This window comes from Tupaia chinensis, unplaced genomic scaffold, assembly GCF_000334495.1.
Source record: "Tupaia chinensis unplaced genomic scaffold, TupChi_1.0 Scaffold146907_1, whole genome shotgun sequence".
NCBI lineage: Eukaryota > Metazoa > Chordata > Mammalia > Scandentia > Tupaiidae > Tupaia > Tupaia belangeri.
The window spans coordinates 3,608,487-3,623,087 of NW_006206760.1; the positions used below are offsets into that span (position 1 = coordinate 3,608,487).

At 44.5% G+C, this 14,601-nt stretch overlaps 1 protein-coding gene across 1 annotated transcript in view; it reads right to left on the reverse strand.

Annotated features, from left to right (window-relative positions):
* The window catches only part of NWD2 (NACHT and WD repeat domain containing 2), a 160,540-nt gene extending 145,975 nt beyond the window's left edge, over positions 1-14,565 (reverse strand). Inside the window, exon 1 of the mRNA XM_006169260.3 lies at positions 14,412-14,565. Coding sequence (XP_006169322.1) covers positions 14,412-14,562 — 151 coding nt within the window. The 5' untranslated portion in view covers positions 14,563-14,565. The remainder of the gene's footprint in view (positions 1-14,411) is intronic.
* Between the last annotated feature and the right edge of the window lie 36 nt (positions 14,566-14,601).

The following is a 14,601-nucleotide window of genomic DNA, read 5'->3' on the forward strand; positions in this document are numbered from 1 at the left end:
CCCAGCCCTGCAGTCATCCTCTGACATGCTGGAGCCATGCTGTGTGCCCTCTGTCACAGTCGCTCAATAGATACCTTAGCCAGGAAAAAATGACCACTGTCCCATCCATCCCTCTATGACTCACAGTCGTTTCAGATAGCAGTTCTGGCTTTGGATTTTTGTCCTGGGGCCAGATTTGCACCTTGCCAAGGGCCTCAGCTCTACCTATGATTAGAGAGTGGGGTCTCATTTTATTTTATTTTTTTGGAGAGGTTTTTTGCTATAGGGCGCATGCACTCACCAGAAAGACAGAGACAGACAGACAGACAGAAAGCAAGAAATCACCCCCAGGGGGATGGCCACACAGCAATCCTTTCTCCTCTGTTCTCTTCTCGGGATCTTGGGCATGCTTACAAATGTACCTGGTGTGAGTTTAAGCCACTGGGTCCGGGACGTGAACAGTGGTCAACTACATGGGAGTCCAGTGACGTAGCCATCACTCCAACTGCTGGTCCCTGGAGTGGGGTCTTATTGATTTTTGTCAGATGCATTCTGCTTTCTCCCTCCAAATATCTCCCTCTCAGAGTAGACTTTCAAATTCTGCACCTACCCAAACTTCTCCAGTTACTATCTAATTAAATGGGAGCTACTCTTCTGACACTCAGGGATATTAAATCTCAGTGGGTGCTTTGCTCACTTGCTGGGTGATTTTTTTTTATAATTATTCATTTATTTCTGTTTATTTATTCATTTATTTTAATTTGACCAAATAGGGACACACAGAGAGAGACAAATAGAGAAGAGGGGGGAAGCGAGAAAGCAATCTGCCAGGTGCAGGATTTGAACCACAGTTGGCCATGCGGAAGTCCCGCTCCTCAACCACCATGCCAGCTGCTAATCCCACTTGCTGGGTGATTCTTTAGACTCTATCAGACACTCTGATACCAAATGTCCCCTCTTCAAAAACCGTGCCCTCTCTTGGGTCTGGACTTATTCTCATCACCTATAGATGGTCTAGTTCCTCATGGTCACCCTCAACAGCACCCAGTTTATTTCTTAGATCTGATCTATCTCTGTCTTTTCCTTTTGGCTAAATTTGAGCAGTTCATGCTTGAACGAGACATCAGATATAACAACTTGATTCTAATCATTCTAATTGGTCTTTACATGTAAACATCCCTTTCCCAACTGCAGTGTTTGTGATTTTTGATTGTTGTGTTTGTCCTCTTTGATGTATGAGTCTAAAGAGTAAGACTGCTACTTCCTTTTTTTTTTTTTTTTAGATGTTTTTGCTATAGGGTTCATACACTTGCCAGAAAGACAGAGAGACACAGAGAGACAGCAAGAAATCACCCCCGCCCCCCACCCCACCCCGGGGATGGCCACGTTGCAATCCCTTCTCCTCCATTCTCCTCTCGGGATCTTGGGCACACACATATGCCTGGTGTGAGTTTAAGCCACTGGGTCCGGAACTCGAACTGCGGTCAACTACATAGGAATCCAGCAACATAGCCATTACGCCAACTGCTGGTCCCGACTGTTACTTCCTTGGTAACTCTCCACACCAACCAATTAGGAGTTTGCTTGTACACAATGGATATTTGATAAATATTGCAGCTGATACTTGAAATAAAAATCTGAAGAAAACATATTCAATGAAGCAAGACTTTCTCTGAATGACTATATGCAGGAGATCCAATTAAGCATTACGCAGGGTACTAGATCAACTTGGCGGTTTCACTTCGAAGTTACATTCCATAATCACTCTACGCATATGGCATCTGACATCTGGGCTGTGCTTTTGGAGTGTGTCATGTCAAAGTCTCTGACATATTTAGGATTTAAAATAAAATTTCAAGGAAATATGTCATTAGCAGAGGGTATCATTCCCTTTGAATTGCATCCAAAGCTGTACTTTTGCTTCTTTTTTTCCTCAACTTTCTATCACATAGCTCCTTTTTTCGAATTATACCTTTGCCTACATGCTTTGCAAAATGAACAGTGTGGTTTCAACAAAACTGGGATGGAAGCTGACGTTTTGATGTAGTGACACAGAGGTGTCTTTAAATGAATATCCACACACTTTTTTCTAGATTGGTTGTTTGTAATTCAGCACCTATGTATGCTTTTGGGACTGCTACAAGTTTTACATCTTTTAAAATCATTTGCAAAAACAAAACTTTGCAGATTTTTTTTTTTTTTGAGTGAGAAAGCATTTTAAGCTGTGGCTTATTACAGTTTCTGTATGTTTAAAAAGAGACAATCTTTAAGGGCTGAATACCTGTATCACAACAGCTCTGCAACTGATTGGATTTGAATCCATGGAGCAGTTGCTGTTAGGTACTACCAACATTTTCTGTATCAGCCAAATGGATATTGTCATGTCGGTCTGGGCCAGAACTTTCTATTGTCAACAAAATGGAATTTCTCTTTCTTTTTTTCTTTCTTTCTCTCTCTCTCTCTTTCTTTCTTTCTTTCTTTCTCTTTCTTTCTTTTTCTTTCTTTCTTCTTCTTTGTTCCTTTCTTCCTTTCTTTCTTTCTTTCTTTCTTTCTTTCTTTCTTTCTTTCTTTCTTTTTTTTATTTCAACAAATATTGATACACTGAGTTTGATTTATGACAAGAACTTTAGGCTTACTCTATCAAACCCAATTACTTCCTGTTACTCTGTAGGAATTCTTTATCATTTGCCATTTTAGAGGGTGACGATCAGTTTCTATTACTTATTTTTTGATGTTTCTGTAATCTATTGCTGCATATCGGTGCACCCCAAAACATAGTGGTTTTGAAGAACTTATTTCTGGAGAGATGAAATGACTCATGCCAAGGTTCTGCTGGGCCCTTACTTAAAATAATATTCTGCTGCTGACATCTGTCTGTAGTTCTTGCGACTATCTGTTAAACTCCAGAGCTCACTGCATTCTCTTTTTCATATTAGATACTTGATCATGAGCAATCTGGACTATCTAAAACCAGATATCTAATTTATTGGATTGCTGGAAAAAAATGATGATGTATTTTTCCATGCAAAAATGTGTCATGACTTTTCTGATGACCCGATACATGACCGTACTGGGTAATGAAAGGATTTCACTGTGTATGAATGTTAAAACTGACATAAACAGGGCCAGCTTGTTCCATGATCAAGGTGACGGGGTCCCACACAGCTGATTGTGCAATTCAAGTCCCAGACCTGGTGGCTTCAAAAACATGTCAGGCATAAGGGTAGCAGATGGCATAGTGGTTGTGACATTGGATTCCCACATGGCTGAGTATGGTTCGAATCCCAGAGCTGGTGGCTTGAAACTCATGCCAGGCACGTGTGCTCATGTGCCCAAAATGCTGAGAAGAGAATGGAGAAGGGATTGTGGTGTGGCTATCCCATCTGGTTGGCGATTTCTCACTTTCTATCTCTCTGTGTCTTTGGTGAGTGCATGAGCTTTATCACAAAAATCTCTAAAAAATCAAAAACAAACAAACAAAAACAAAACCATGCCAGGCATGTGTGCGTGGCCGAAAGTCTGAAAGGGAAAATGGAAAAGAAGGAATTGTAGCATTACCATTCCCAATGGGGGATGCTTTTCTCATTTTCTCTCTCTTTCTCCGTCTCCCTCCAGCAAGCACACAAGTCCTCTAGCAAGTCAGGAGAAAAGGAAAACTGAACTAAGTAATTCCAGTTAGGAATATTTCCCAATCTTGAGGTTTCTTCTTGCCCTTCCCAGACCTTGAAAACATGGAAAGAACAGGCCAGGTGAGCTTGATCTACCTGCTCACACCTTCTCCTTCGGGACTGATCTGAGCCCCAAGAATCTGGGCTCACTCCTCCCCCAGGCCCCTGTGGGCACCACTGCCAGTGAGTGGCTGAGCGAACGTCACTCACTGCAAGAAAGCACAAAAACGTTCTTCATGATTACCTTTATCAAGATTTATTTTTAAGTTGCTCATCTTTTTTTTTTTCTTTTTAAAGAATCACTGTATTCAACTTTATTTATTTATTTTAAAATTTGACCAGAGGTGTGTGTGTGTGGGGGGGGGCACAAGAGAGAGAGGAAGCAAAAGTAAGCTGCCAGGTTCAAGACTCGAACCGTGATCGGCCATGTGAGAGTTCAACGTCCTGAACCACCACACTACTTGCCAGCCCCTATCTCTCATCTTTTATCTGCAAACTTTTTGGCCTTTGTTCAGAAAGTAATTTTTGATTAGTTCAGAACTTGGGAAAAGAAGAAGGATGCTATTGATGGAGCCATTCTCAGTGTTCAACAACACAGTAATGACGACTAGTCTTACAAACACTTTATGAGTCCCTGCGATGTGCAAGGCCCCCGATTATGTGTTGTGCTTCTCATGTGTTCTCCCATTTAATCTAGCCGTGACAAAGGAAAGTCAAAGGAAGTGTGTAATAGAACTAGGGGTGCACACAACTCATCTCACATAAAGAAATGGGGTCAGCAAGTCAGACTATGAAAGAGAAGCATTGTATGTCTCCACTTAACATACACTGACTGTCAGCACTCTGTAGTAGAGACTGGAGGACATAAAAGCATTGAACATCGTTATGGACACTAGAGACAAAGTGGAAGGAGAGTGGGAGAGGGGAAGAGTGTAGAAAAGGAAATTTGGGGAAAAAATAGAGAGGGACACAGATATGGTTTACTACCTGTTGATGAGGATGTGTACAGTATTCTCAGCTGGGCTGGACCATGGTGTATATCATGCTGGGTAAAGTCTCTTCACAATCTAAACAATGTATAGTGATTGAATGTATAAATAATAACAGTAAAAAAGAAAAAAAGAGAGAAATGGGGTCTGTTTCTTTGCACCTTGAATCTAGGTTGGCTGTCTATCTTCTCTGAAAAAGCACACAATGAAAGTGACATTCTGGAACCCCCGCGCAGGGCCTGGCAGCTTTCAATACCTCCATCCCAACCCCAAGCAAGCTAGCCCCCCTATACTGACTCCTAATAGATGAGTGAAAAGTGAGGGAGGGAGAGAGAGAAAGACAGAGCCCTTATGAAAGAGCACGAAGGTCCCAGGCATATGAATGCATCCTTCTTAGACCTGCCCACCTAGCCAAATGAGGAAAGTCATTCAACAAACACCACAAGGAATGGAAGAAAAATCTACCCAAGCCTTGTCCAAGTTACCAACCACAGAATGACGAGCAATGACAAATTATTGTTTTAAACCACGACATTTTTGGGTGGCTTGATTTACAGCAATAGATAACCAAAACAGAAATCAAATAGAAACTCGTAGACACCTTTCTAAATGTCAGATGGTATCGCTGCTATGGTGTAACAAGAATGTTAAGAGATCTGCTGGTGATTTATTAAGCCATGAGGTCATAATCTGTTTGTACATACTGTGCTTTTATGGTCCGAGCCACACTTTCTTTTAAATGTCATTCTAAATGAGCCACCTTCAAGGGGCAAATGATAATATCACATCAAAGCGTAAGTCCTGTTCAAGGGGATAAAAGCTCTTGGCTGAATAATAAAGACTATCTCCTTCTATTCCCTGTGGAGTTCTCATCATCACCTTGCCTCATATTTGATTATGGTGTATAATAGTTTCCGCACCCCAGATCTATTTGTTCGCCTGAGAAGCCCTCACTCGGACCCTCTCCGCCAAGAAGCTGGCTTACATAACCCTCCTTGGAGACCCATTCATGCTCTGTGCATACCTTTAGCCCAAAGCTCATCATACATACTATTTATGTAAAGTCCACAAGAGCAGACCTGCTCTGTTTGTGTACTGCTTTATTCTAAGTATCAGAATCCCATTCCATATGGAGTAGGTGCTTCATGAATATTCATGGCTGTGTCGCTGTACTCCCATGTAGTCTACCGCGGTTCAAGTCCTGGATCCGGTGGCTTAAACTCACGCCAGGTGCGTGTGTGCGCATGCCCAAGATCCGAGAGGAGAATGGAGGAGAAGGGATTGTGGTGTGGCCATGCCCCCTGGGTGGTGATTTTTCGCTTTCTCTCTCTGGTCAAATGAGTGTGTCTGCTTCCTCCTAGATAGACATGTTCTTGGTGTTAATATCCCACTATCTCAACTTTCCATCTTCTGCCTTGTAGCAGAGGGGTTGAAAGCCTGAAAGTCCCTAGACTTGCTTATTATCAGGGTCCAAAAATAATTCTGGTTCTTCCAAAGGGGAGGACCTGCCTGAAATCTGGAGGGCCAAGGGGATGGAGGAAGCTCCGCTGCCACCAGTCACTGTGGCTGGCTTGCAGGTTATAGCAGATGTGTGATTTTGCAGAGCTGTTCCGCTGGGATACTGACAATGGCTTCTATAGTCTCCTGCCCTCTAGGCGACAGTCTGGCAAAGTTACCTAAATGCCTACTGGAGTTCCTGACTTTCACGTCTCCATTTTTTACTAAAGATTTTTGGAAGCACGTAATTCTGTGAAAGATCGGGAACAGTTTGTTGTCTACCTGATATGCCTCTGCAGAACTGCATTCCCTTATAGCAAAACATGACTTAGGTACATTTGCATGAATAGACCTGCACAGTGTCTAGAGCACTGTGAAAAAGGGATAAATACGGCACACATTTAATATTTACTGTATGCCCCCAACGTCTAAGTGACTCACATCTATGGGCTTATTTAATCACTCCATAGTCCTGTGAGGCGGATGCTGATTCTGCCCTTCGTTTATAAACAGGGAACTGAGAACGAAGAAGTTAAGCAACTACTCAAGAAACCACAACATGAAGTCATGAATGAAGGACTGAACCCTGGATGTGTGGCTTCCAAATTTACTTACACTTTCTTCTGCCTGAATAATGTCTGTTTAAGGACGTAGAAGATACAACCACAGAATTTCTTTTAGAGAATTATTTATTTCATTTTATTTATTCATTCATTTATTTTAATTTGACCAAAGAGACACATGAGGGGAGTGGGGAGAGAGAGAGAGAGAGAGAGAGAGAGAGAGAGGGGTCTAAGACTCGAACCGTTGTCAGTCATGTGGGAGTGCCTAGTGCCTTATCCACCATGCCACCTGCTGGTTCCAGAAACTACAGAAATTTTAGAACACAGGACCAGCAGTTAGCGTAATGGCTATGTCACTGGACTCCCATGTAGTCTACCGCAGTTCGAGTCCTGGACCTGGTGGCTTAAACTCACGCCAGGTGCGTGTGTGTGCATGCCTAAGATCCCGAGAGGAGAATGGAGAAGGGATTGTGGTGTGGCCATCCCCCCTGGGGGGTGATTTCTCGCTTTCTGTCTCTCTGTCTCTCTCCGTCTTTCTGGCGAGTGCACACACTCTATAGCAAAAACCTCTCAGAAAAAAAAAAAAAAGAAATTTTAGAACTCACTTATTATGTATGTCTTATACAGATTTATAATAAAGTTAAAACTCAGCCAGTTGGACCATGGGTTCATGTGCACCTGACTTCCTTAGAGAAAGCTCCAGACTTGAACCGGCAACCTTCATGTGGGCTTGCCTCTCAGAGCATCTCGTTTTACCTCTATATCACTATATGGCCCCACCCACAGAACTCCTAATTTTCAAAATGTTTGTGGGGTATGAAAGTAGCTCTGTGTGTGCAAACATATATATACCGATCGAAGATTTTTGTTTCCGCCTTGTTACTCATAAAGACAAGGGAAAAACAGGAGCCATGGAAATAATTAGGAGAGATAAGATGAGTAATGGCGAGGAGTCAGATATTTCATATGAACTGCTTGATGCAGATCATTTCTTTCTTTCTTTTTTTTTTTTGGAGAGGTTCTTGCCATAGGTCGCATGTGCTCGCCAGACAGACAGAGACAGAGAGACAGAAAGTGAGAAATCACTCCCCAGGGGGGATGGCCATGCCGCAATCCCTTCTCCTCCATTCTCCTCTCGGGATCTTGGGTACACGCGCACACATGCCCGGCGTGAGTTTTAAGCCACGGGGTTCAGGACATGAACCGCGGTCGACTACATGGGAGTCCAGTGACATAGCCATTATGCTAACTGCTGGTCCCCATTGATGCAGATTATTTCTGCCTTTTGCCTGGTAATGCAAAAAGCCCCTGAGTGTGTATGTGTGTGCTGAAACTTCACACTCACACAGACAGAAAACAGGTCTCTGCTGTGGCTCCCATGAAAATGGAGAACAACCTTCTTCACTGAGACCCCAAAGCCAGGGAGGAGAGTCTAGAAAGAAGCAAAGTTCTATGAACAAAAGAAACACAAGTGGAAGGCCAGCAGGTGGCATGGCAGGTAAAGGCGCTGGACTCCCACATGGCCGACCATGGTTCGGTTCCCGGACCTTGAGGCTTGCTTTCTCATTTCCTCTCTTTCTCCCTCTCTTTCTCTCCCACTCTGTCCCTCTCTGGTCAAATTAAGATAAATAAATAAATGAAATGAAATAAAATAACTCTTAAAAAAAGGGTAAAAAAAAAAAAGAAACAGGTGGAAATGAAGTGAACATATGATCAACATGGGACAAGGGTGCACAGCTCTCAAGGATGACCAACAAAGAACTCCAAGTGGTCAGAAAAATGCACAAAGACAGGTGTTACGAGAGTCAAGACATGGAACTAACCTAAGTGTCCATCAGAAAGGGAATGGATAAAGGCAATCTTACTATCCCGCCATTAAAAAGGATGACACCCCATCGTTTAAGCTTACATGGGTGAGCCTGAAGGACACTGTGTAAATGAAATAAACTGGGCACAGAAAGAGAGTCACCACATGCTTTCTCTCATTTGTGGAACCTGAACAAAATGACTTCATAAAAGTAGAGATAAAGAATGAGGAGGAGGGGTTGGGAAAGATGGGAAAGTGGTAACAGATACCCATTAACGGAAACAAAATTACAGATAGCAACAATGTCTAGTGTTATAAAAAAAGAGTAAGATTAACAACTTACTGTATACTTTAATGTAATGGAAACAAAATTACAGATAAGAGAAACAATGTCTAGTGTTATAAAAAAAACAGTAGAATGTATCCTTTACAACTTACTGTATACTTCAATGTAGCAAAAAGGGCATTTTTTCTTTTTTGAGAGGTTTTCCATATAGAGCACATGCGCTCGCCAGACAGAGAGAGACATAGAGACAAAAAAGGAGAGAAATCACCCCCCAGGAGGGATGGTCACGCCGCAATCCCTTCTCCTCCATTCTCCTCTCGGGATCTTGGGCATGCACGCACACGCGCCCAGGGTGAGTTTTAAGCCACCGGGTCTGGGACGCGAACCACGGTCGACTACGTGGGAGTCCAGCGACATAGCCATTATGCTAACTGCTGGTTTCCGCGAAAAGGGCATTTTTGATATTCCCCACTTGGAGTAAGGACAATGTCTGACAAATGGTATGAATATACTGATTATGCTGATCTAATGGTTACACATTGTACTCATGTATGGAAAAATCACATTGTATCCCTCCAAGATGTGCAAATTACATGTTAACTTAAAAAGAGAGGACCAGCAGGTGGCATGGTGGTCAAAGTGGCTGGATCCCACATGGCCAACTATGCAGTCTGAGTCCTGGACCTGGTGGCTTGAAAAACATGCTAGGCATGTGTACATGTGTGCCTGAAGTCCCCAGAAGAGAACGGAGAAGGTATTGCAGCATGGCCATCCCTACTGAGAGGGGGATGCGTTCTCACTTTCTCACTTTCTCTCTCTCTCTCTCCTCTCTCTCTCAAGTGCACAGGCCCTATAGCAAAAATTTTAAAGGAAAGTGGAGGAAAAAAGGTAGGTATTAAAGTCTCTTTTTTTCTCCACTCCAAATGTCTTTCCATACATAGAGGGAAATGTCCCAATAGGGCAGCCCTGGACCTTGGTGTTTCACTCCTGGGGAAGAAGAGTCTTAATCTGATGGCTGCAGTTCGGAGGAAACTGTGAGCACAGGAGCCTTCCTGTTCTTCCTCCCTTGTAGGCAAACCTGCCATTCTTCTTTATTCCTCGTGGCTAAGCTTTAGAGGATCAATTCTGTCCAGGGAGGAGAGGGAGGTGGAGTATGCCAATCCACTGTGGACAGTCACCAGGAAACGAAGTTGGTAATTCTAGGATTCAGTACTGGGAACTCACTTGCCCAGAGTTAAAACCACATCCTGCAGTAAGATCCCATGTCTTTTCCCTGACAGGCCAATGTGTCAAAGCTTCGAAGATAAAAGTTTGTCCTCAATCCACCTGGCAGCGACCTGAAGTGACTTGAGTTGCTGGAGGCCAAACCTGACCTTAACTGACTCGAAGCTACTTAGAATCCTGAGTATCCACTTAGAGTTCTGTTGTCTGATACACTAGCGGTAGCTACATGTACCCACTGACATTTAAAACCACTAAAATGACCTAAAATTGAAAATTCAGATTCTTAGTCACACTAGCCCCATTTCGATGGCTCCAAGCTTCATGTGAGAAGTGCTACCATAATTAGATGAAGCCTTGCCCTGCACTGCAGAAAGTTCTGGATAATGCTGATGTAGACGGAAGTCATATTTCTTTATAGACATATTCTTATTTGATAGGGGATGTTACCTCAGACTCTACATATTAAATAGTGTGTACGAATTTTACCCTGAAGCTAAAAAAAATTTTAATTAAAAAAATTAAAAAATAAAATAAACATTTCAACATTGCATCTGGCCCAGAGGATCACAGATAAGGGATTGGTGACCTGCCTTATTTTGTTTCACTATGAAAGGTAATATTGAGAATTTGGTCTGCCTTCTGTGTTAAGACTTGACCTTATTCTGAATTGCTTAAGAACCAAGGCAGGGAGGGAACCAGCAGTTAGCGTAATGGCTATATCGCTGGACTCCCACGTAGTTGACCGTGGTTCGCGTCCCGGACCCGGTGGCTTAAAACTCACGCCGGGCGCGTGTGCGTGCGTGCCCAAGATCCCAAGAGGAGAATGGAGGAGAAGGGATTGCGGTGTGACCATCCCCCCTAGGGGGTGATTTCTCGCTTTCTGTCTCTATGTCTCTCTGTCTGTCTGGCGAGCGTATGCGCCCTATAGCGAAAACTTCTTAAAAACAAAAACAAAAACAAAAAAACCCACAAAAACCAAGGCAGGGAAAAGGAGGTCCTCAACATTCCATCACAGAGTTGTGCAGGTCCCTGTCCCACGCACAGACTTTTTTGTTCTTTTGGCAAATCACAATGCTGGATTTTTATGTGTGTCCTAGAATCCCTGCTCCCAGGAGGTGTGTCATCTGGCAGGAAGGCAGTGGTTAAATAAGTAGAAAACTTCCAAAGATGAATAAAGATGCCACAGATGGGATTTCTCTGTTGGGTGTGAGGAGGGACTAGAGGGAGTCCCAGGCCCAACCACTCAAAGAGAACCTGGATGTTGTTAATGCGTCTCTCATCCTTTGCATCCTGCCCACCATCTTCCATGCGGTGGCAGCAGGTCAGATTCGGTTAGACTTTTGGACAGGACTGTGTCCATCAGAGTCCCACACATCCTGAAATTCCCCTGAATGTCCCTTGGGCTACCTCTCAGAGGGAGGGAAGCGGGTCAGGGCAGCCATGTTCCCCTCCAGTCATTTGTACTCTTGAAGCCTGACAATCAGAAGACGCTAGACAGCATTTACCTGCCGCATCCAGCTGATTCTCTTGTCCATGTGACAGGAGCTCCAGCTGGCTGCAGAGACCCCAGACAGGTGTTCTGAGTGTCCACAGGCTCCGCCATCTCCCTCTGCTACACAAATTCAGGCCAGTAGCTTAAATTGACACAGCCTCAGTCTCTTCATCTGCAGAATAGGGAGGACAGCCTCTGGGTCATCACCTTCAAATGGTTACTGGAGGATAGGAATCCCAATTAAAATGCCAAACGAGCTAATATATAAGGGACACATTCCCTTTACAGCTGATGGGGCAATTCTATGCAAGTCTTGTAAAGCAATATCTGTGAAATCAACAATCCAAGCAAGAGCCTGGCTGGATTCTCCAGGTCTTACTGTGCGTGCAGCATGAAGCAGCTTTTATTTAGAACATAAATTGGATTTCCACTTGTAGAGGGAGGCATGAGATAATGTCCTTTGTTTTAATTTGACAGTGGAGAGGCTGTTCCGTATTGGCCAAGAATCTCATATTGGATTGTCTCAGACACAACCATTTGCTTTGTAAAGTGCATCCACAAAGATCCCACAGTCAAGTGATGCTTCTAAAGAGGATTTACCAAGATTGTAAGGTTTCACGTTTGGATTGTTACAAATGCCCATCCCTGTCTTTTTATTCACCATACCGTCGGCTCTCCAAACTGGGTAAAATTGGAGGTCCTGGGGGTGTATTGACATTTCCAGGTAAGCTTCTCGTTCCTGGACTTTTCCGATCGGGATGGAAGCTATCTAGCTCAGATAGTCACCAAAAGGCACGATCAACTCCTCCCTCCTTTTGGCTTTCCTGGGATTAATACATGTTAAAGTTTTTATCTCAAGTAACTAGGGAATTGGAAGACTCACATGAACCGACTTAAGGAAAATGACATTAATCTTGAATTTTAATTCACTATTAAGCTCACTCAGCATAAACTCATCTGTATCCTAAAAATTGTACACTTAAAGCAAGAAAAGCGAAAGATGGTGATTTAGTTGGTTTCTCCTCAGCAGATTTAAATACATCCATAAGGCCCTTTTTGAAGCTCAGGAGAATTGAAACTTCCAAGACTACTTAAATAACTCCTAATAGCATTCTCTCAAGACACTTTCAAAACATTGTTGCAAATTTTCAAAAGCACTGAAAACAAGTTGCATATTTGTATCAAGTCCTAAGTAGGCTACAGTATCTTTATGCATTGTTTTCTTTTAAATAGAGATGTAGGTAGGAATCCTGGAAGACATATTTGAGATAGAATAGTTTTTTACTTTTTTTTTTTGGAGAGGTTTTTGCTATAGGGCGCGTGCGCTTGCCAGCCAGACAGAGACAGAGAGACAGAAAGCAAGAAATCACCCCCCAGGGGGGATGGCCAGGCTGCAATCCCTTCTCCTCCATTCTCCTCTCTGGATCTTGGGCACGCACGCACACGCACCTGGCGTGAGTTTTAAGCCACCGGGTCCAGGACTCGAACTGCAGTCGACTACATGAGAGTCCAGTGACATAGCCATTATCCTAACTGCTGGTCCCAAGATAGAATAATTTTTTAAAAGGGTGTGATATGTTCTCCTTAAAAGCCTCCTTAAATAAGTTCTGTGAAAGTGAGTTATACATGGCTATGAAGTTACCGGGCTCCCTCTAAAGTACCTCCTTCTTCCAATGCTATTTGATGTTACCTATTTGATTTTCCCCCATTCCTTTGACCTAATGTGAGCTTCATGTGAAACTTCTGCTAGTCCCTTTTTTTGTTGTTTGTTTTCGCAAACGTCAGTCTTCTAAAGTTTCTTCTGTGGGTCATTTTTCATGGCTTTGACAATCCAACGATTATGCGAGAGTAAACTTTTCCCTTTTACTTTATTAGAACCAAGTCTTGTTTAGGAGTGTTTAAAGTCTTCAAATCGCAAATGTCTATTTCAGTTTCTGGGAGGACTCCCCCCCCAACAAAACAAAAAACAAAAACAAACAAACAAAAAACAAGAGCAAAAACAAGAAACAGCAGTTCCTGGAGTTTTATTGGGGCCCCCCAAACGCACGCATTCTTCGCTCTTTTCCATTAACGGGGAATGAACGTTAACCTTCAGGACTGACAACTGGATAGTAGAGGAGCACACATCTGACTGCCCGGCTACAGCTGCCCTGATTTTGAGAGCAACAAACCAACACGTTTTCATGGAGCGCCCACCGTGCCAGCCTTGAGCAGAAGCAGGACTGAGTGGGCCAGTTCTAGACCCGGGGATCAAGCCTCGGAACCCAAACAGGAGCCGAGAGCTCTCTGTAAGCGCCCCACACCAAGCCTGTCCTGGGACCCCCCAGGGCGCCTTTCCACTTGACCTTCGCGGCGCGGGGAGGGGAGACCTTTGGTTCTCAAGGGTCTGCTCGGGCCTCTCGAGGCCAAAAGGACTATGGCATCCTTAAGAGGAAAGTCTCAAAGAAGTCCACGTTCACCTGACCTCAACCCAAACAAGTGGTAAATGAGCGGGCCCCCATTCAGGAACCCGCCGCGCAGCTGAGCGCCTCAGGAACTACTATCTGCGTTTGCGATGACCTCGGGCAGGGAGAAAAACCAGCTAAAAGAAAGGGAAAGGAGGTGGAGACGGTGGAGGCGAACTGGAGCTTCCGGAAGCTCCCAACTCCTCCGATGTTTCTTAGCTCCCCCGGGCCGAGGACCCCGCGGGAAGGACGGTGTGCCGGCAGAAGTGAGCAGGGAGAGCGGACGAGCGAAGAAGAAGTGACTCCAGTGAAATTCCCACGCGCGCGGGGCCGCCAGGCGTTAGCTGGAGGAACCGGGCGCGGAGGACGCAGGGCGCACCCGGCGGTGCAGGCGGCACGCTCTCCGGCTCCTGCAGCTCGGACCGACAAGGACCGACGGACAAGCCCGAGCGAAAGACTTACCTTCAGGGTTGGCGCTGATGAAAACCCGGACGCTGCGGCCGGCGGGCACGAGGTGAGAAGGCAGGGCCGTGAGGTTCCCGGAGAACGCCGCCCTCCGGAGCGCAGAGTCCCGGGGACAGGGCAGCTTGGTGCCCGCTCCTGCCGGCCACATCGCCTCCTAGGAGGAACAGACGCCTCGGCCGCCTCCGGC